General features: G+C 41.4%; 1 protein-coding gene across 1 annotated transcript in view; it reads left to right on the top strand.

Moving 5' to 3' along the window:
• The first annotated feature begins 7723 nt into the window (after nt 1–7723).
• DPT (dermatopontin) overlaps nt 7724–22418 on the top strand; it is a 25790-nt gene continuing 11095 nt past the window's right edge. Inside the window, exons 1-2 of the mRNA XM_042868440.1 lie at nt 7724–8066; nt 16706–16831. Of these exons, the coding sequence (XP_042724374.1) occupies nt 7768–8066; nt 16706–16831 (425 nt within the window). The 5' untranslated portion in view covers nt 7724–7767. The remainder of the gene's footprint in view (nt 8067–16705; nt 16832–22418) is intronic.

The following is a 22418-nucleotide window of genomic DNA, read 5'->3' as shown; positions in this document are numbered from 1 at the left end:
CAGAGGTGGTGACGCACTGAACAGGTTGCCCAAGGAGGCTGTGGATGCCCCATCCCTGGAGGCATTCAAGGCCAGGCTGGATGTGGCTCTGGGCAGCCTGGCCTGCTGGTTGGTGACCCTGCACATAGCAGGGGGGTTGAAACTTACGTAATCATTGTGGTCCTCTTCAACCCAGGCCATTCTATGATTCTATGATTTCCAAGGCATTACATTTCAGATTTGCAGACAGAAAAGATTTATTGCAGCATCTGGACAGCTTCCCAGCCCACGAAAACTTGCTTCAGTTGTTACTTCACTAATGTTTATGAGTGCAGCTTCCTTATCCTTTTTTTTTTTCTTTTTTTCAGGGACTCTATGACTTAAGGTTTGCATTTCCTTTTTCTATTAACAAGACAGTGATTTAATACCATACGTTCAGACAGAAACCTACAGAGGTAATCCAAAAGGCTTATGATAACCTTGGAAACAACACTTCTCTACAGAGCATTATTACAGGTGGCATCACATCAGAATTTTCTACAGCTACTTCCAAAGAGGTAACAGCTCTGGTATCCTCTAATATCCCTCAGTCTTAAACAGTAACTCTCCTTTTACTCAGACAGCAGTGCAAAGCAGAAGCTGAAGAAGTGTGACTGTAGGGAAGTTGCAGCAAGAAGGAGGTGGGAAAAGCTGATGGTCTAGACTGTGGAGATTAAAATCTATTTCTAGATGTGAGGTGGTGTCAGACACTGGGCAGACCACTGAGCCTACTGCATAAAATAAGGAGTTTTCAACATTTCCTGCTTTTCAAGAATGTGAATGAACTTAATCAAAGTACTTTGAGAACATCAAGTGAAAGGTGTTAGGAAAAAATGCAGTTAACAGTAGGAAATTTTGACAAAGGAACTCTAACCTTCCCCATATTACTCAGAAGGAAGGTAACAATGTTGAGATACGAAGTTGACAAGGAACATGCCCCCTGTGAAGCATGGCTCTCAGCAGCTTCATCTTTCCCCACACTGCCAAGGCTTCTGTAACCTCATTTCAAAATCGTAACAAGGCACCCTAAATCCTCACACCTTTATGAAAACTGACAGCACAGAAAGCTTATAAAAGAAAATGTCACACTGCAAAGATGGCACTGAAAAGTAATCAGCAACTGAGTTCAAATTACAGCTCCAGCAGCATCCCCTGACTCATCCAAGCTGCTCTGCTTTATTGGGACTGCCAGCAGCACTCTGAGACAATGTATAATGAAATATGAAAAATGTGTGACCCCCCTGATGCAATGAGTTGATATGAAAAACACTTCACTGTTACTGTGAACTGCCATGACATGGCTTCATTAGCTTGGAATCAGACAGTGTACTGCTGCTGCTGCTGCTTCAGCCCTACTTGTGTATGGAGAATTTCAGGGTTCAGGGGGTACAGATTCAGGCTCCTTCCCCAGTACAAAATGCAAAGCTTCACTTCCAGCTATAGTCCTGTGTTACATGGGATGAAATTATTCTCATGTGTCATAAGAACCAAGTGCTGTGAATAACACGTTTACATGCCCCTTCTGCCTTCAGAGAGGGGCAAAAAAAATGGTTGTCCATGAGTTACACCTTTGCAGATGAAAGAACATCAAATTATTATTTACCAAAAATAAATAAAGCTTTTATCTTCTTTCCCCTATTTTTGCATAGAGCTTAAATGCTAAAATAACCCCCCTCAAGACGGTTATTGTTATTCATTTGAATAACACTGCTGGAACAGTGATGGTAGTTCCAAGCACTGCAATCTTCCTGTATTTCATGGCTACAGCATGGCAATGAATGAGAATACTGCAGCACTTCTCATAATGGCTCCAAAGCACTCATAATGCCTGCAGTGCTAGGTAATGCTGCATGGAGTATCTGCAGCAGGAGAGAAATACAGAATAATTCAGGTTGGAAGGGTCATCTCTCTTAAGGTTTCTAGCCCAAACTGTGCTGAAAGAAGAGCTAACTTCAAAGTTGGGCCAGAGAGGGGGGATATAAACAACAATCACTTTTATCTGCCATCAGTGGGTAAGACAGAAAACAAACACTTCTTTGTGGATTAAATGAAGCATTTCTAAGAACTAAGAGGGAATAAAATCACCAGCCAATATACATTTCATAGCAAGGAACTAGTATCAAAAGGTTGGCCCTAGCACCTCATATTTGCTACTTCATTGATATTTTCTGCTTTTTCAAAAATGGAATGTGCAAGGCAGGCAGCTTAAACTCATATTAATGGGGAGATCATTTCAGAAAGACAGATTTTTGAACACCTTTGAATTATGCACTTAGTGCAAAGCCACCCAAAGTCACACATCTGCTGACCAGTTTGCAGCTCTTCTCAAGTCTGTTCTAAACTACTAGCCACTGCTCAGTGCCTTCAACTGCTCAGTATGACTCACTGGTCAGAATGGAAAAAGGCATAGTGGTTAGCATGCTAGTGAGTCAATGGAAACACAACCAAAATTGCATCTCTCAGCACTGCCAACATTGGTGGAATTATGTGGATTGGAGCAATGGTGTAAAAAGTTAACGAAACAAGCCCTGTGTAGTTTCAGCTTTGCTGCATGAACCAAGCAGCTTTCTACTTAATGAATGCTACTCAGAATGAAAAATTTGCGTATGTGCATGATTCTTTTTTATAACCCTTAATAGGGGTTTTTGAATCACAGTTCCTCCCACTTCCAAATACCCCCCTTTTATAAGGCAACTAAAACCTATTACATCCTTCCTGTATGAAATTCTGCTCTCTTGTTTCTATTCAGTATCAAAATGAAATTTGACATTGTTCAAAGTTTCCAGAAAACACTGGAGCCAAAAAACACAGAATTGTTTGCACTGGTTCATATGGGGGACTTCAACCATCCTGATATTTAACTGTGATCTCTTCAAAGAGCTACTTGGATGAATCTTATGGGCTAGAGCATTAGAAGGTAAGGAGGCTCAAAATTGGTGCATACCTAAGCATAAGAAATTGGAGAAAGGTGTCAGGAGGCCTGTGTGGAAATCATGGATAAACTAAAAGGAAAGAAGGTCTATGAAATGTGGAAAAAAAGCCTGTCCACCTGGGAAGAATAAAGGAATTTTGTCAGGTCCTGTAGGGATGCAATGAGGAAGGTTAAGGCCCGCTTGGAATTAAATCTTGCAAAGGAGGTAAAGGATAAGAACAAATGTTTTTTCAAGTTTGTTAACAATAAAAGGAAGACTAGGGAAAATGAGGTTCCTCCACTAAATGAGCTGGGTGCATGGTGACAGGGCATGCTGAGAAGGCTGAAATTCTGAATGCCTTCTTTTCTTCAGTCTTTAATGATAAGACTAGCCCTCAGGAATCCCAGACCCTGGAGGTAAGAGAAAGAGTCTGGAGAAAGGAAGATTTCCTGTTGGTCAAAGAGGATCTGGTCAAAGAGTATCTAGCCAAAATCAATGCACACAGATCCATGGGCCCAAAGGGATGCACATGTGTGCTGAGAGAATTGGCAGAGGTGACTGCTGAACCGCTCTCTATAATCTTTGACAGGTCTTGGTGAATGGGAGAGAATAACCACTCTGGTCTTCAAGAAGGGCAAGAAGGAGGATCCATAAAACTACAGGCCAGTCAGCTTCATCTCTGTCCCTGTAAAGGTGATGGAACAACTTGTTCTGGATACTCTCTCCAAGCAATTGGAAGAGAAGAAGGTTATCAGGAGCAGTCAGCATGGATTCACCAAGGGGAAATCACAGAATCATGGAATTGTAGGGGCTGGAAGGGACCTCGAGAGATCATCGAGTCCAACCCCCCTGCAAAGCAGCCACTCTACAGCAGGCTGCAGAGGTAGGCATCCAGGCAGGTCTTGAATATCTCCAGAGAAAGAGAATCCACAACCTCCCTGGACAGCCTATTCCAGTTCTCCATCACCCTTACTGTGAAGAAGTTGTTTGCATATTGGTGCAGAGCTTCCTATGCTCAAGTTTATGGCTGTTTCCCCTTGTCCTGTCCCAACAGATAGTTGAAAAGAGGTTAGTCATGTCTCTTTGATTCCCACACTTAAGATATTTACAAAAACTAAATTTACAGACCTCAGTTTGCTCAGCCTTTCCTCATAGGGGAGATGCTCCAGGACCTTTATCACCTTTATGGCCCTCTGCTGGACTCTCTCCAAGAGATGTCTTTTTTGTACCAAGGAGCCCAAAAATAGACACAATACTCCAGATGAGGACTGCAGAAAAGAGTGGGAGGATCACCCCCCTTGGCCTGCTGGATGCCTACCTGTGTGATCTATTGTAGGGAATCTGCTTTAGCAGGGGGGTTGGACTTGATGATCTCTGGAGGTCCCTTCCAACCCCTACAATTCTGTGATTCTGTGATTCTGTGATCTCTTGAGGTCCCTTCCAATTCCCTGCAATTGTGTGGTTCTGTGACTTCCAGGTTGTCTCTGATCAGGACACATCTGCATTGCCACAACTGATATGGAAGACTTATAGTTCCACATCTCTCATGCACACTGTCTATCCTGTGCAGCACTTTTTTTCCAGTTTCTTGATCTTGGTGCAGCAGGCAGGTCCCATCCAATTCACTAAGAAGGATTGGACAAGGTAGACCTTATGTAGGAAAAGTAGCAAAAGACAGACTGAAACTTCACATGCATGAAAACTGTGGGCAAAGAAAGACTTTCCTACTCTCCATAGTGGCTTCCCTACACTTTGGTCTAGTGCTCCTGATTTTTTGTAAGTTATATGAAGACCTCTTTCCAAAGTGCTTATAAAGGGTTATGTGAGGTGACGATCATATATATGATAATGTGGCAATTCCTGCTCAAATGACTTCCAGAACGCCTCTTGGGCACACAGAGACAGCAGTGTGCAGCATTCCCAGATGTTGATTACGTGTCTAAAGATATAAGAGGAGAAAAATGTAAACAAGTGAGTTTGCTGAAAAACTTATGTGCGCCTGTGCAGTTCCAGCTACAATCTGATGCCCATGGGAACAGTATGTTCTTTCAACCTTCAATTTCCTCTTTCTTTAGACTCTGGCTACTTATGTCCTCCCTTATTATTAACTAAGATCTTGAGCAAGGTAGCTTCAGGGAAAGGGCTGTTCTATGCTGTTGTATTTCCCCCTTCTCCAAGCATCTGCTTCAGCTGGAGATGAGGTCCTAAGCAAGACAAGCAGCTCTCAGTTGCAGGCTTCATATGGATCTGCAATGGCTGTGAGCATGGGCAACTCAGTACTGCTGCACTGTGATTCATGCAAAGAGCTCAAACCTGTACTGCCAAAAAAAAAAAAAAAAAAAAAAAGGCATTACCTACAGGCATGTAAGCACCTGTTTTAAGAGGCTGAAGGCAGCTCCTGGGGTCTGGGCTGATCAGTGAAGGTGCCCACAAAACAATGACCAGGCATTATGAGTCTGGAGATGGCAAGAGAAGGGCTGCTATTTGGAGCAAATCCACTCATCTATCACTGATCTTCTTTCAAAGAGGATTACTAAAAGAATAAAAGTTCCCATGAAATTGTTTGTGCATGGCCAAAATGAGGAAGAAGAGTAGTGAAAGGGTTGGAAAAGAAGTTTGTAGCAAGAAACAAGTTCTGGATCTTTTGTGGTAAATTCACTGGAAGAGATAGAATCTGAACATTCTCCTGGAGAAGCTGGCAGCCTATGGCTTGGACAGTTGTGTTTTCTGCTGGGTAAAAAGCTGGCTGGCAGGCCAGGCCCAGAAAGTGGTGGTGAATGGAGTTAAATCCGGATGGTGACTGGTCATGAGTGGTGCTTCTCAGGGCTCAGTACTGGGGCTGGCCCTCTGGATGAGGGCATTAAATGCACTCAGTAAGTTTGCAGATCACCCCAAACTGGGAGGAAGCAGCAATCTGCCTGCGGGTAGGAAGGCCCTACAGAGGGATCTGGATCAATGGGCTGAGGCTAATTCTATGACCAAGTGCCAAGTCGTTTACTAAAACCCCATGCACAGCTACAGGCTTGGGGCAGAGTTGCTGGCAAGCAGCATGGAGGAAAAGGACCTGAGGGTGTTAGTTGACAGCTGGCTGAACATGAGCCAGTAGTGGGCCCATGTGGCCAAGAAGGCCAATGCAATCCTGACCTATATAAGATATAGTGCAGACAGCAGGACTAGGGAGATCATTTACTCAGCACTGGTGAGGTCACACTTTGAGTACTGTGTTGAGTTTTGGGTCCCACAGTACAAGAAAGATATTGAGGCCCTGGAGTGTGTCCAGAGAAGGACAGCAAAGCTGGTAAAAGGACTGAAGCACAAGTCTTATGAGGAGAGACTGAAGGAGCTGGGATTGTTCAGTCTGGAAAAGATGCTCAGAGCAGACCTTATCACTCTCTACAACTACCTGAAAGGAGTCTGTAGTGAGGTGGAGATTAATCTCTTTTCCCAGGTAACTAGCAATAAGACAAGAGATAATGAACTTAAATTACACCAGGGAGGTCCAGCTTCGATATTATGAAAAACATCCTCTCAGAAAGAATGGGGTACTGGAACAGGCAGCCCGGGAAGGTAGTGGAGTCACCATCTCTGAAGGTTTTCAAGAAAAAGGTAGTCTCACTGAGTGATGTGGTCTACAGTGATCAGAGTCATTAGTTGATTAGTTGGACTAGATAATCTTAGTGGTCTTTCCAACCTTAATGATTCTATGATTCTGTGAATCTGGAGCCAATCCAAAGGTCGTACTTTTCAATAGTAACACAGTACAAGTAGCATATGCACATGCAGAGTATGTTAGTTTGACTTTGAACTTTCTTACTTATTAAAACATCCTCAAGTCACTTGGATTTTGATGAGCCAAGTACAGAATTAAATAAAGTATACCATTCCATGCTCTCTAGAATAGGGTGGTTTTCTGACAAACAGTTGAAGGACATGGCATATAAATCACTTCCAAGTAGTAAGCCAGGTTTTGAATTTGCAGCACAGAAGTTCCCAGGTGTAATTTCTTGTTTCTAGCAAATGAGAAAGGTGAGGTAGCATAAAAGGTCTTGCTCAAAGATTCCATTAGACTATAGTGTCACATGAAATTTATCGTAATTTGTTTACATGCTTTATCCTCACATTAAAATACCCACTGAGTCCACCACTTTATGGTGCTCACTCACAGTCATAGTAAAATCGCTCTGCGTGGAACCTTATGCCCTGCTTCATAGTGTGGCTGTTTCCAGGACAAGACAAATTCTCAGTCATTTGGGCTCCACCTCTCCTCTAACCAAACCACACTAAAATGTCTAAAGGATTTTTCACAACAGGAGCAGTGAGTTCCTCTACCCTACCCTATTCCCTTCTTTCTAGGAACTGGCAGAATCCCTTCAAACATAGTTAAGGAAAAGAAAGTGGGGAGCGTGAAAAAAAATGACCACATTTTATTGGATGTTATTCATGATGGGAAACAGTGACTTCTAATAGAGCTTTAATTTCAAATAAAGTCATTTTCAAACTTAACTGCTGTCTTGTGGATGAAAGAGGGGTGTCTGTGACAGTTGTATTTTTTTTACAACCTATATCTAGCTCTAAAGTGCTAGGTCTGTGCTGAGTGCATAGATGATTTGTGGTGGTGAGACCCCTCTATTCCAAGGGCCTGTATAGTTACTGTACTTGCAGAATTCCACCTTAAAAGCAATTGGACGTGTCTGTAACTCAGGGAAGGTTTGCTAAGCAATGACACATTGCATTTGGATCTGGAAACATAACATCTGGAAGCCAAATGTTAGAAACGATATAAAAGGGCCAGCCCAACAAGCCAGTGGGGCATTTCTAAGCCAGAAAAATCCTCAGGATGGATCCTGTCCTTCTGTGGGTATTCCTGCCTCTGGTGTCAGTGGCATGGGGCCAGTATGGTGACTATGAGTACGGCCCCTATAACTATGGAGATAACGATGAGTGGGTCAATGTATACCGGCAGGGTTTCAATTTCCAGTGCCCACATGGGCAGGTGATCGTGGCCATCAGGAGTGTCTTCAGCAAGAAGGAAGGCTCCGACAGACTGTGGAACTATGCCTGCATGCCTGCAGCCCAGAGCCTCGGTGAGCCGACAGAGTGCTGGTGGGAAGAGATCAACAGGGCGGGAACTGAATGGTAGGACACTCTGACCCACCCTGGGAGGGCACAGCTCTGATACCCCATTTGGAATGCGGGTGCTCGTACATAGCAGTGCCAGTGCATAGCACTGTGATCCTAGCCAGCGGCTTCGCTTCCTGAACACATTCCTCATGATGCATGCGTGAGGGGTGAGCAGCATCTCTTCTGCCTTCTCTGTAGCAGTTTCCTGCTGGAGGGTCTTTGTGCTTTACAAATGCTGTGCCATTTGGTCACTCACAACCTCAGCTGCATGGTGGCTTGGTCTTGCGGCTGTCATTTCAGAGCTGAGAAAACCTTCAGGGAGTGCAGGACAAAGTCGCTCTCAAAAGGCCACACAACGAATCAGTGCCTAAACTGGGGAACAAATTGTCTAGCTCCTGACTCCAACTTCCTGCTCTTATCACTGGACAAAAATTTCTCTTTATCGTGCTGGCTTTTCTCTTTGTGTTTTTGTTGCTAAGCTTTTTGGCTTTAGCCCAGTGAAAGGCAGTTTTTGAGTTATGCTGGTACTACAGGAGCCAAAAATCCACACTAATGAGTGGTGATGGTGGCATATGCATGCACGATAATGATCACAGAAGATGATGTTAATTCCTTGGTGCAGTCAGTTTTGGTGCACTAGATGTTACATTTCCTATTCAGCTTTGAGGCAAAAGTGATCACATTTTGTGGCTGCAATAATACATGGAAATATGTATAGTATTTCATGTTTAGGCAGTATATACCCAATATTTAATTTTCTTCTGATTTTTTCATAAAATGTGAAATATACTTTTAAAACATTCCAAATATGAAACAACCTTTGAACAAAATGAAATGAATGCAAGGATATTTTCAAATATTGTAAATGGTTTTGCTCCAGAAATTGCAATATAATTTTTCTAGATTTCACATCATATGGGAACAGGTCAACAATAAATGCAAAGCTTCTGCTTTATAAATGAGTTACAATTTTGTCCATAATTATTCATAGTATTTCATTCACCATGTGATACATTCCTATGGCTGATGCAACTGCTAAGGACTGACCCCATACTTCACTATGGAATAAGAAAATAAAGGGTGAGGGCTGCAAAACAGGCAGAAAAAAGACCCTGTGATAATACTGGGTGACTTCATCATCGTTCTTATGTTTATGCAATTTCTACTTATTGCATAGTAAATTTGCTTTAGACCTTTCTGTTGTTCAAGATAAAATTGTTTTCTTTCCAAAAATCCCTGGCAGCAATTGCTTGAGTTTGCTTCTCACAAACAGGACACTATGTAAGTCTATACAGAACATTTTCTTCTACTGTCTGGGGCCACATTTGTCATCATGCTCCGTATGCTTAGTGTGCCTAAATCCACAGCATATTATTTAAATCTTATTTCTTCTACCTCTTACTAATCTTTTCACTTTGTCCTTACATGTTTTCCTCTTGCCTTTCACCCAATCCTATCTTTCTTCCAAACATGTGTTCTGTCCAACCCCTCTTTAATGTTTTTAACTCTGTTTAACTCTCTCTCCTAGCTTTTGGAACTTCATAGGCACTTCTTCCCTAGCTGGCCTTCCAGTCAATCATCCTTACATCTACTCTTCTGCTCTGTAAAGATCTCTTTCTTCTACCTATCTAGGAGGTGGAGTGAGTTGAGCGTCAAATACACCGAAGTGTTTTGGGAACACACATCTCTTTGCAAAGGTGAATTTGTGAACCTAATTATTTTGGCTATTTCTATTCATCCTAGCTTTGTCTGGTTGTACTCCACAGTTTTCTGTACTACAGGGCTGAGCTGGTTGCATATTCAGCATTTCATGGAGAGGATTTGCTGCATTCAAGAGCATACCTTGCTGTTCACAGGCACTGCTGCCCAAGAATCCAGTAGGTTTATCCTGGAAGGGGGTCACAGGTGGGCCAGCAGAGAGCCAGCCTGGAGTGTCCAAGGGCAAACTTTAAACTTCAAGTTAATGTGACAACATGGATATAGCTCACAGAGCCTTTGATAATCCTACACCTACTCTCTTGGTAGTCATTACATTATTTCTCATAACAGCCTCTTTTTTCTCTCTTCCATACTCATCTCAGTGCTCTTTGGAGCTTGCTTCAAGCTCTAAAAAGATTCACTCAGTAATCAACTGGGACTACAAATATGAATCATAATCTCTATCAGTTTCTGTTTGGCCACCTCTGTTTCTGTGCTGATTTTCTGATTAACCGATGTGTTGGTGAGCCATACATCATCCTCATGTCAGTTGAGGCAGCATTCTGCTGAACTAGCTCATCTATTCCAATCCTGGGAGTAAGGACTGTAATATTTCTTCTTCAGCTCTGGTCACAGGGTAGTTTGTCTTACTACACACATCACAGCCAGGGATATTCAATGGTTTCTTCCACCAATAACCACAAAGCTAATAAGTTTTTCCCAAAGTTTAAGCTACATTTCCTTTGCTGTAATTGAGGTTCGGTTTTTTTATTCCTTGCTCTGCCTTCATGCAAAAACACACACACAAAAAAACCTGATCTGTGATAAATTTATGTTTGTGGCATTTCACAGATCAGCATTTCTGATTGCCATGCTATGCACAATAGAGACAAACCCAAGAGAGGTTTCTTTAGAAAAGCCATCAAACCAAGGAAAGCTTTAGAGAGAAAACAGAGTGGGAATACAAAGCAGAAAGAGGAAAACAATCTCCAACACGCTGTTTTCTTTGGCCATCAGCGTTATGGAAAAAAATGGCTGAAAGGATGTGGAGGGTGTTGGACTGGGAGAGCTGGGTGTATGGGAGGGCAGGAAAGGATGACTGGCAGAGATAGTTCAGGTAAGTTTGCTTCCTAAACTACCATTAGGTAGTACATAAACTTCTAGGATTAAATCCATACCATTTTTCATCTTACAGATACGAAAAAAGGATTCAACAAAGAGAGGGTGATTATACGGATCCATATTAGGCGTCTATCCAATCATCTATGTACTTGCACTTCTGAAGATAGCATTTCTTTTGCGTTTTGCTGAATAGACACAAGAAACCTGTGAATGTCTAGTAAGACTCTCAGGAATATTTGGGTAAGAGATCGGATTAGATGACCAATTTCTTTTCAGCCTTCTCAGCTCCATAAATTTATGAATGTGTTCTAGTTCAAAGTTCAATATGTGGACAAAGGCTTTGGTGAATCTGTCCCAGCAACTTAGTACTGGCTCTACTGCCTCTTCAGGCTAGCTATCTGCAAACCAAGATGCTATTCAGCTGGGAGCAAACCTGTTCCTGAATAATTTGGAAATAATCATGTCTTGAGTATGCAAAAGTCCTCAGGATGCCCTCTGGTTCTACACAGTCCTTCTAGTTACTTATTTGCTGTGACCTCACAAGGAACTGTGCCTCTTCAAACCAAATAAAGTGGATGTTTACATTTCAATTTGTACTGGAGGAGATTTGACCTTGGGTAAATATTTCACCAACTAAGAAAATGTAAGGTCTAAGCTGAAGAGGCTGCTTCATTGCTTCCCTGGGTACTACAGAGTTGTCTCGACAGACCAGACTTCCAATGAAGTATTTAAGAAAAACGATTTTTCTTGGCTAAAAGTGAATATATAAAAGGACAAGGTTGAAACAAACAAGTAAACTAAAACTTGCAAGTGAAAGGCAACGTTTCCTTCCAGGAGAAAATGTTTGATTTACACATTAGAGAGATGGAACAGTGCTATATCTCCAGCATACTCCCAATTATCCATAAGGCACAAAATAGAAAAGTTTCCAGCAAAGAGCTATTTAATGCATGTTTATTGCCTTTTTTCCTTGTTTAGACTTATGAGAAAGTGTTTGGAAGAGACTCTGAAAAAACAGATGTCTAGATTCACCCACCTCATTCCCATTCTTGCTTTTCTTTGCTTTCTTATTCCATACACAAACACACACAGGCATACACGCAGACCCTTCAAGCAGGCATACAACCCAATTTCCTATAAACTGGGTGCAAAGATAAGACTCAAGCAAAGGAAGGAAATGTCTGTAGGAGCCTCCTGTTCAGACAGGAGGCTGCTCACTCCTTTGTTCTCCATCTCTGACAGTCAAGCTGCCTTTTAAAATATTCCCATTTGCACTGTCTATGCAAACATTAATTTTCCTACACTTTATGTTGAAGGGACAATGCTAGAGGCTTTTAGCACATCTGCAGTGGCCTGAGTCCAGTGGGAGCACTTGCAAAGAAGAGAGGGTCTTTAGGTGGATAGGGAGGTCTCACCAATGGCTGTGAGAAAAAGATCGAGAGGGGAGTTACGAACTTGCCTTCCCTCTGAGCAGTGAGGAGAAAGGAAAGTCAGCACCTACCCGACTGATTATCTGTCTCTTATGAGGGAAATAAAAACATAGCAGAAGTTCAGAATGAGGTTTCTTTTGATATGTGGAAGCAAGTGACAGCATGTCTGCCCACCCCACAACAGATAGTAAAGACTACTTTGTAGAAGTGGCCACCGGAGACTGGCACGGGCTAATCAAATGAAGAGAAGTAGTTCCCATAGTCTGACTGTCAGTGTTTCAAGTGTCCTGAGCATGTCCTCAGCCATTTATCTCTCCCCACTCATTTGTAATAGAAGGATCATTAAATTAGCTTTCTTCATGCAACTGACCAAATTATACAGGGGAAGGACAGTCCATAAAAACCACTCAGGACAGCACGACAGGGCCTCCCTTCCAAACTGCCAGAAGTTTTGGAAACTGAAAGTAACAGGTTTTGGTAAAACGACACCAGAGGAAAACAGCGTGCCTAGTATCTTGTTAACACATGCCTCCCACGCTCTAGACTCAATCTTAGAAGCTGCATGAGGTTAGGCCAACTCTCTCCATGTGTGCTCCAGGCGGGATTGCAGAAGAAAGCATGTATTTTTATTGCCACTGCATTAGTATGTCATATCTGACATAATATACAGATCCATTCCTCTCTGATAGGTTCCAGAGAAAGAAATTAATTGTAAAAATTTTACAGAAGCCATCTGCTCTACAGCAAAAACAAACAAACAAACAAACAAACAAATAAATGACTTTTGGAAGTATGTAGAACTAGATTCTCAGTTTACCCTGTTATAAAGAACAAACTGCCCTTTATGCAACACAACCAGGTGTCTACTGTGCTGTGTGTCAGACTGCGTTTTTCCAGAGAGAGGCTTAACATGGGCTCAAAAGTATTGCTGCAGCTTGACAGATTTACTCCTCTACATGTCACCATCTTCAGGGACAGTACATTGCTCTGGCTAATTTCTAACGTATCTGAAGGACAGAGGGTCTCAGATAAAGGTTTACAGCACAGCACTAGATGAGGCATAACACACTGCGACACAGTCTAGCAAAGAACAACAGTAAGATGCAGACATAATCAGGAAGTGTTACCACAATTGGCACTTCAGTTCAACACAATACTGCTGCAAGCACCTGATTTGTCTTCAAGTTACTGAGTTGAGTCCAGGATCCATACACTGGCTATCAACATGTGCAAATCCTGTGGGATGGTTTAAGCAGATCTGTAGGGTGAAACAGCTTGTGCATAGGACCCAAAAGCCATACATGCATTCTGAGTAGGTTTGCTTCACATCAACTGAGTAGGTTTGCTTCAGATCAGATCTAGTCTGGCCCCATGTACATACGCAACCATGGAAGCTTTTGAATAAATCTTCTGGTTAAATCTCATCTGCAGCAAATTCAGTTTAAATGTTCCAAGATCTTTATACAATGGCAAACAGCGGTAAGCAGGGATAAATGGGAGACTTATTTTGGAAGTGCAGTCCTGATGTGAACTAAACTGCTAACATAAACACCTTCTTTGGTTGCTTGCCATGACAAAATCATACAACATTAATATTGGGCACTTCAGAAGAAGATGTGGTGTGTGAGAGGCTTTTCACAGCAGTTGCAGCAGGCAGTGAGTGGGAAGTCTCAGCTACCATATCCTTACCTGTTACTACACAGAATGCCCTCCAAAAATAAGGCTTTATAGTTTACTTATTCTCCACAGAAAACCCTGCAGCCATTTCCAGTGAACGGGGAAAGGGCAACATCCCATTCAACAGTACCTGACATCTCCCCACCAATCTGCCCACTCCTCATCTACTAGCCAGCTCACCTCCTTCTTCTACCACTATCAGACCCAAAAGGCAACTTTTCATGCAATCCAATTTGAGCCAACTAGAAAAATAAAACAACCCATCCATTGCCAAGTTTCATCCCACACAGTTCCAGTTGGTTTCTCATGCTTCTCTGCATTCAGTTTCCAAAAGGTATCTTCCTCTCTTCTTAGCAGTGTCAGGACTTTGAGAGTACAGAGAACCCAGCAACATTTCCAAATTATCCTCTTTAACAAGAAGTGCTAAAGAGTAGGTCTGGTGAAAAAGGCCATTTTTTGACTTTGTCATAAATCAAAGGATCTGAATCACTGTTTTTGATTCACCTTAGGAGTTTGAAGATCTGCTGTGACACAAGTAGTTAGGATACAGAAGAAAGAAATCTTCACAGGTTAAGACTTGTTTTCAGATTAGTATGTAGAGTATCTGACTAACAACGTACGTGAGGAGAAGGCTGATAGGTTGTTTCACTTGAAGCATTACTTTTGGATTGTAGGAAAGAGGCCAAATGGGAAAAGGAAGAAGAAGAGATTTTACACAAACTCACAAATAAACATTCCATTTTCTGAGAGCATTTCTTAATTTTTGGATGATTTTGAGTTGCAACTTAGGAAGATGAGAAGAAAAATCATCTTGCATTGTCTCAAAGACAAAGAAAAGTACTTCAATTTCACCATTATCTTTAGCTCTCTGAACCAAATATTGAGCTTGAAAAAAAGATTGCAGGATTTTATGTATATGCGACAGAAGGAGAGAGGGATAAATGAACTAGGGCTTAAAAGATCACTTCAAATGTTCCTTTGAATGTTATTAAAATACAATAGCAATGTAATTACAACGAATGATTTATTCCCAAATACACTCTGCATCAAAGAAACTAATTTTTAAGAAGGCTACGAATGTATGTAAAGAAATGGGGAAAAAAATACTCCCACTACTACATCTATGAACAAGAGCTGTAAAATCTCCTAGGGACACAAGGAACAGGGGAAATGACTAAATGGGAAGGGGAGAAGCAGAAGAAAATGTAAGTTTGGTTCTACTTCATAGATTAATGCAGAAAACTGCTCATTTTGCAACAGGTACAACCATTTCCCTATATTTCTGTGCATCATTTTTCTTCTATCAGGATAACACCAATCATCTGAACCTATCCAATATGTTTACACAGAACCTTAGCCATATGTTCCCATGGCCTATGTGCCAATAAAAAACAGAACAACTTCCTACCAAAGTCCTGATGAAATCCTCTGAGAGTGAGCCAAACCACTTTACTTGGTGTGATACCATAGCAACTCAGAGTCCCCATCACTACTTCACTGCTGAGGTCTTCAGAAGAGCCTCAGAAAGCACAGCACATATGTGTGGCCCCAGCAAATTGTGAGATGCAGAGAAACAAACAAATGTAAACAATACTGCCCAAACAATGCAACAGCATGGAGGGGACATACTGAAAAGACCCATGGTTCAAAGGTGGGAGCTGAAAGAACTGGATGGGATGGGAACTGGACTGGATGACCTTAGAGATCCTGTCCAACCTTGCGGATTCTATGATTGTACAAATTCATCTATGTGCTGGTCAAAGCTTATGCATTTTTCAGCTTTTGTAATCAAGACCTTGAGACTCGAGTTTTGCAAACATTACCAACTGTGAGAAAGGAAATGGAAAAAACTGAATTCAAATAACTTTCTCCAACAGGGAAGCAATGAGGATAAGAGCGTCCTTGAGAAAATGAATGCTCAACATCTGAGTTAATAAGCTGTCTGTTTTCATGCTTTGTGCGCTATTCAAACTATGGTTATCACTTCAACTACCTAGGGTATCAGTGTCCACATACTTGCAGGGTGAGCAGGAAGAGAGGTGTGTTCTTGAAGATCATGCATATTCTCCTTGAAGATGTTGATTTACTTATATGACAGATTTCCTGAGTACACAGAAAACACGAAGAAATAGATTTTTCTTTTAAAAATCCCATTACAAAAAATTTTAGTCTTATAATTTTGTAAGACATGGCTTTCAATTTTCCTCTTGTGATTATTATTAATTCATCATTTCATCTCCAGCCTGTAATGTTTAGCAGTCATTGCTTTCTCCTTGAAAAACAAATTATTGAGAAAAGAAAGAAAAGAAAGTGCTGATCTTCTCATATAAAAGATCTACTAAGGATTCTTTTTGTAGAGAAGCAGTTGAGAAAACGACCCCAGTGAACTCCAGATGCTCAAATACCAACAGTTAATGGACTACTTTGAAGTAAATCTCATGATTTGTAAATGATTGAGAATGGCAACAGCAGAACAATTTCTTGCCTCGCTTACATATTGGAATGATTAAATACATAAATGCATAAAAACTGTTTTAAGTGCAATGTAATTGCTAAGACATTATTTGTTAACTATTGCTGCTTTATTATACAGTGCTAACTAAATATACAGCAAAGCCCTCAGCTCCTAACCTGAACCAAAAAAGCTGTTTTCCAAAGTGCTTAAAACCATCAAGTAATGTGAGACAGTGTTTCCTTACGAGTTCCCTTCTTGTTCCTCTTTCTTAGGTACCAGACCTGCTCAAACAATGGGTTGGTGGCTGGTTTCCAGAGTCAGTATTTTCCATCTGTGCTTGACCGTGAATGGCAATTCTACTGCTGCCGCTACAGCCGGAGGTGCCCATATTCGTGCTGGTATGTTCAAGCAGAAGCCAAACCTATTAACCCTCTTCCTCAGCAGTTCCTGGAAGTGTCATTGGCCACTAATCCCATCTACATCCTTCCTCAAGAGAAACTTAACTGCATTTTATGGGGCTAAAAAATCCATTTACAGTCTGACCACAGGCTTCTTGGGGGATGTATGACTAAGGGAAATGAATGAGAGCACTCTACAGTAGAATGCAGTAGTTAGCCCTAAATGAACAGGTCTGAGTATCAGCATCAGCCTAGCTACTCTGGAAACTATGACAGGAGTCTCCAAAGTGAAACTGCATTTCAAAAGTCACATAGCTCCTGCTTCCTGATCCAATAATTTCACAGGAGCAGGAGCATTTCTATGCCATGCTATTCTGCTGTAATGACTGACTGTAGTGAACTTCTTTCCAGCTACCACAGAAAAAAAAATCCTCTGGCACATAGCTTTGGATTTTTGAATTGTTATAGCATTTATTTTTTAATAATTTTTTAATAATTTTTATTGTTCCCTCTGTGAATGCTGTTGGAAGCCCAAAGTCAAAACTGATCTTGATCATAGTCAAAACCTAATGAAAAGGTGGTCTCACCTCAACACCAAATCACAACTGGTGCAGATAATCTCACAGAGACTAAGAAAAAATGAGCTTTTTAAGTGGAGCTTCCCTGTGGCCCCAAGCGTGGTTCCTCTAAACTGAGGGGGATGCACAATAGCAGACTGCGTAGAGAAAGCTCAAACTGCTCCTGTCCATTCTACGTAAAGGAACTCCTAATTTTAGGCTCCAGGGCTACTAATCCAGCTATTCTTACTGATACAAATAACAAACCCTCTGAATTAAAAAAAAAAAAAAAAAAAAAAAAACAACAACACTAAAAACAGGTGAAAAAATCCATGTTTGAATCTTTGCTTCTACAACTCAGCTTTGAAGTATATTTCCCATTGAGATGTGCACAAGCTGTTTACATGCCCGCTGGTCTTTCTTTATCTGGCTGGCTACTGGCCAAAATCAACAGCAGTGCCTTGCTTTGCAGACTTCATTCTTGCAGAGGAGGAAGATAGATATTTTCTATTTATTTTTTATTTTTAAGGATATAAAATCACAGGAACTCTATAAAAGTCTTTGAACTTTCTTCTGCTTGCTCTCCAGTTTACCCTGCCTACGGATGTTCTCCACCTCTGTATTTATTTACACAACTGCCCACACTCTTCCCTCCAAGGAAAACTAACTTTTAACCAGTTCTTCCAAACTCTCTTACTCCTCTAATATTGCCTATATTTTCAGTGAAACAACAGAAATCCTCTCTGGCTTCTTTAATTGTTGTTGACAATTCTGTAGACGTTGTCTTGACAACTTGGAACAGCTTTGTCTTGCAAATTGCCATCCAGAGTAGTGCAAGCCCAAATATAAATGTTTAGGGTTACTGATGTCTGACATTTTCATCCCAGCTGCACAGACTCCTATACTGTCCAGTGAAAGCACTTCATTTCTTTGCTTGGAAGATTGCCTTACACAATTTGCAGCTACAAGTTCCATGCAGACAAAGCAGCATTTCAAAGGCAGGTGAAGTGTTTCTGCCCCTAAGAAGGGAAGAAGTCCCACATGCTTACATTTGTCAGAGTGGAGAGCTGAATATCACAGTTTAAAATCTCTGAGAAGGTTTTCACAGATCTTCACCTGATGTGTGAAAACCTTTTGGGGTGCACTGTGTTATCATGGGTTTGTTATAGAATTATTTGGCATCAGGTATTACCAGCTTTGCTTACTCTGTGACGGCCCAGTTTGTTCTGCTCAAGCCAGTGGTCTGTCTTGCCACTTTCATATCCCCTCTCACTTTAACAGTCTGCTGCACAGTGTCTTCTTAAGAGTCACATTTGAAGTTACTCTTTTGAAGTTTGCATATGGCACCAAATTGGAGAGAAAAGCTGACACATTAGAGGGTGAGCACTTAGACGGACCTGCGCAAGCTGAAGGAAGGGGCTGACATTATTATGAAATTGAACAAGTCTTGCTTATGGGAAAGAAAAGCCCCTAGTAACAATATAGACTAGGGACTGACTATTTGGAAGCTTGTTTTGGAAGACGGCAACCTGCACAGCAGCCAGCAATGAGCCCTGGCAGCTGGGAAGATCAGCAGCACCCTGGGCTGCGTTAACTGCAGGGCAGCCAGCAGTTCAAGGGAAGTGATTGTCCCACTCCAGCCAGCACTCATGAGGCCACATCTAGATACTGCATCCAGTTCTGTGGTTATCTCCTGATGTAAGAAAAACGTCAGTCAATTAGAAAAAGTCCTGCAGAGGAGCAACAAAACAGCCAAGAGAGAGAGCACTAAACCTCTGTGCTGAGGAAAGGCTTGCTCACTGTGAAGAAGGAGCAGCTGCAGTGGGCCTGAAGCGCAGCTCCACTAAGTACACACTGTTAAGAGAATGGAGTTGGGCCCTTCACAGTTATCCATAGTGGGAGGACAAGACATAACTTGAAACAAGGAAGATGTAGACTGGATATAAGGAAAATATTTTCCTCTGTGAGGACAGTGAAGCAGAGGAGCAGGTTGTTTGCTGGGGCTGTGCAAGCTCCATCCTTGGAAGTTTCCAAGACCAGTCTTGAAAAAGTCTGGAGCAGCCTGGTCTGACCTCAGGGCTAACCCATCTTTGGGTGGATGCTGTACCAGACACCCCCTGAGGTCTCTTTCTGCCAGATTTATCCTGTAATCCCAAACAGGAGGAGTCCACTGGCGGACTTACATCATACACCAAAACTATCCCTTCTCTTCAAAAGTGGTCTCCTGCTCATTGTATGCTAGGAACACCACCTTTCCTGTTTTATTCCCTTTACTCTGCCCCACCAGTATCTGGGGACTGATAGAATATAAGCAACATGAACCGCAATGTGGTAGCATGAAACCCCATGCCCTGGAACTGCCTCTGCTACAGATGTGACTTGCCTGAACAGCTAAACAAATATGTATAGCAACCAAACTTCCCATTTGCTAAGCTCACTCAAAAATCCACTTCCAATGACATTTCCAAGCTATCGTTAAAAACCCTCACTTACACATCACACTTCTAGTCTGTATCTTGCACTGGGTTTAAGAAACATTTGCCATGGAGACTATGCTTTTCAAACAATCCACAAAGCAGTTCGAGACTACCACAGCTAGTACCTCAAAATGTATACACATATGAAACCCAATAAAAATATGCATGTGTATAGTGCATTATATATAAAAGTTTCTACTCAAGCCTATAATTATATTTATTCTTTTCCAGAAACTAGTTGTCAAAAAACAAAACAAAACAAAACAGCTGTGGAGAAACAGCTAGTCAAGTCTTGCTGACTCCTATTTCTTGGAAGCAGATTAATTACAAGCAAAGCACCTATCAGTACAGAGCTATGTGGAAAGTATGTAATGACTCTGGTACCTCATGGATCATGTGTGATGCATAGGAAAATCCATATTAAAAAAAAAAAAAACAACAAACCAACAACAACGCACACAGCATAATTTCTTAGGAGCCCTGAATTTTAACTTGCAATGAATCCCTCATTGTGAAACCAGCTACAGGCAGAAAGGCATATCTCAGGAAAACTGAAATACTGAGATACAACCAAACTCCTTGCTTTAAATTAGTTCTCATCTTGGTATTTGATCTCTTCTTCCAGCTGTCTCCTTACATGTCTCTCTGGCAAATATGTATAAGCAGTAGTACAGCTGATCCTCATGTATGGTTTTTCTTGGCTCTTCTTCAGGACTATTTGTCCTTAAATGAGCTGTTTTCTACAATGAAAGAGACAGTGTTTCCCCATGAATATGAGCCATACAAATGGTTTGTTAGAATTTGATCCACTTTTTACAGCTGGAATCTTCTTTGTGTCTCGAGTCCCACTGACATTTATTGAAATACTACTTTATAACTCCGTCATGCAGACTGAAATGCACTTTAAGAGTTTCCTTAGTTTACTTGGTAGCATCTATACCTCTATACTTTATAGCCCAGCACTTCTGTTTCACAGTTCATCTTCTCACCATTAATTCCCAGTTTACCTGCACAGTAAGCACATATTGCAAATAAATATACTAGTCTCATAGTTTTGTACTTGCTATTTTATTTTTTCTCTACAACTACTTTATTTCCTTCCCCATCGTGCTAAGCCTTGCAACAGATTCTGCATATTTTTACCGTACTGAAAATAATCAACATTCCCCACAGGAGGCAGAAAAGGTCCAATTATTTTACCTGTCTGGGGAATTTTACCACAGTAAAATAAATTGTATTCTTATTGAGACCACAAAGGAAGCAAATCCATTGCAGATACAGAGACAACATTATTAAATGGTCCCACTAGACCTCAGATTTTTCTCTTTGCCAGGAAATTGAAAGCTTGACTTCGTACTCTCTAAAGAAAACACGTCACAGAAAAACCCCAAGTCTGCACAGATTGTTTATGACTGTTTTCCCTCTCCAAACAACCAGCAGTGCATGTGCCAGAAGGTCTGTCTGGAGCTGTGGCTGCTAGCTGTCACAGTGACGTTATCCAGGCAAACAATTACATTTTCCAAGAGCTATGAGGATTAAAGAACTTATTTGTTTTCTTGACTCAACCAGCTCCCAAAGCCATTTTCAAACTGATAAGATCCTAAGCAGGCTTACCAACATCAGAGATATAAAACTAGAAGTGAAGTCAGAACACACGTGGCAGAAAATTATGCCTCTGGACAACTCAATTCCTCTCCACTCTTTTTTACCGACTTTGTTGTCACCCCAGCAAATACAACCTTCCAGTCCAACCTCCAGTGACACCTTCCACGGGTATTACAGAAGAAGCTGGCTAATGCTATTTCAAACATGTTTTTCTTGAGAAATGGGCAGAAGGTGCCCTGATGTACATGATGAATTACACAAGTAACATCTGAAAAGGTATGGCTATTCATGGGATACTCCTTGTCCCCAAAGGTCAGAAAGTTAATGTTAAAGCTTGTGCTTTCCTATTGAAATGAAAGAGCTCCTTCTTTTGGCAGTAGCTTTGTTGGGAGAGTTCAGCAAGGAAGAGGAAAAAGAGGGTTAAAGAGCAGTCATTCATCTTGTTAGTGTTGCAGTTGCACAAGAAGAGAAAAGGCCAATGCACTCCCTAACAATGTAATTACTAGCAGGGAATAACTATATTCAACAGCTGGAGCAGGAAACCATGAGCTGTACCACTGACTGTCTTTGATATTTTAAAAGACTCATTTCTTTTGTCCAATTCATATCTGAAGGCAAGGCATGTCCAAAGTTCCCACTTACTTCCGTAAAGGGAGGCACAAACAACAGTAGAGGCCTCAGTGTGACTAGATTTTCTTATCAGCGAAAAACAGATTGATGATAACTATCTCTGAAGTCAATTGTTAAAAGAGTGCTAAGGATCACTTTAGCTTAGCACAAAACATTCTTCTCAGTGCTAACTGCATAACCCTGTTTCCTATTAATCCCTAACACAGTAATTCTTCACCATGGAAAATAAACAACATTACTACTTTCAGACTGAAGTAATAACAACAGTAATCCCGTAACAGATCCTGCCTTTATTTTTCTGTTTTTTGGGGGATTTTT

The sequence above is a fragment of the Lagopus leucura genome, unplaced genomic scaffold, assembly GCF_019238085.1.
Source record: "Lagopus leucura isolate 7727_CA_CO unplaced genomic scaffold, USGS_WTPT01 Super-Scaffold_100001, whole genome shotgun sequence".
Lineage (NCBI taxonomy): Eukaryota > Metazoa > Chordata > Aves > Galliformes > Phasianidae > Lagopus > Lagopus leucura.
The sequence above is the reverse complement of the archived record's forward strand: the minus strand, read 5'-3'. Positions and strand labels throughout refer to the sequence as shown.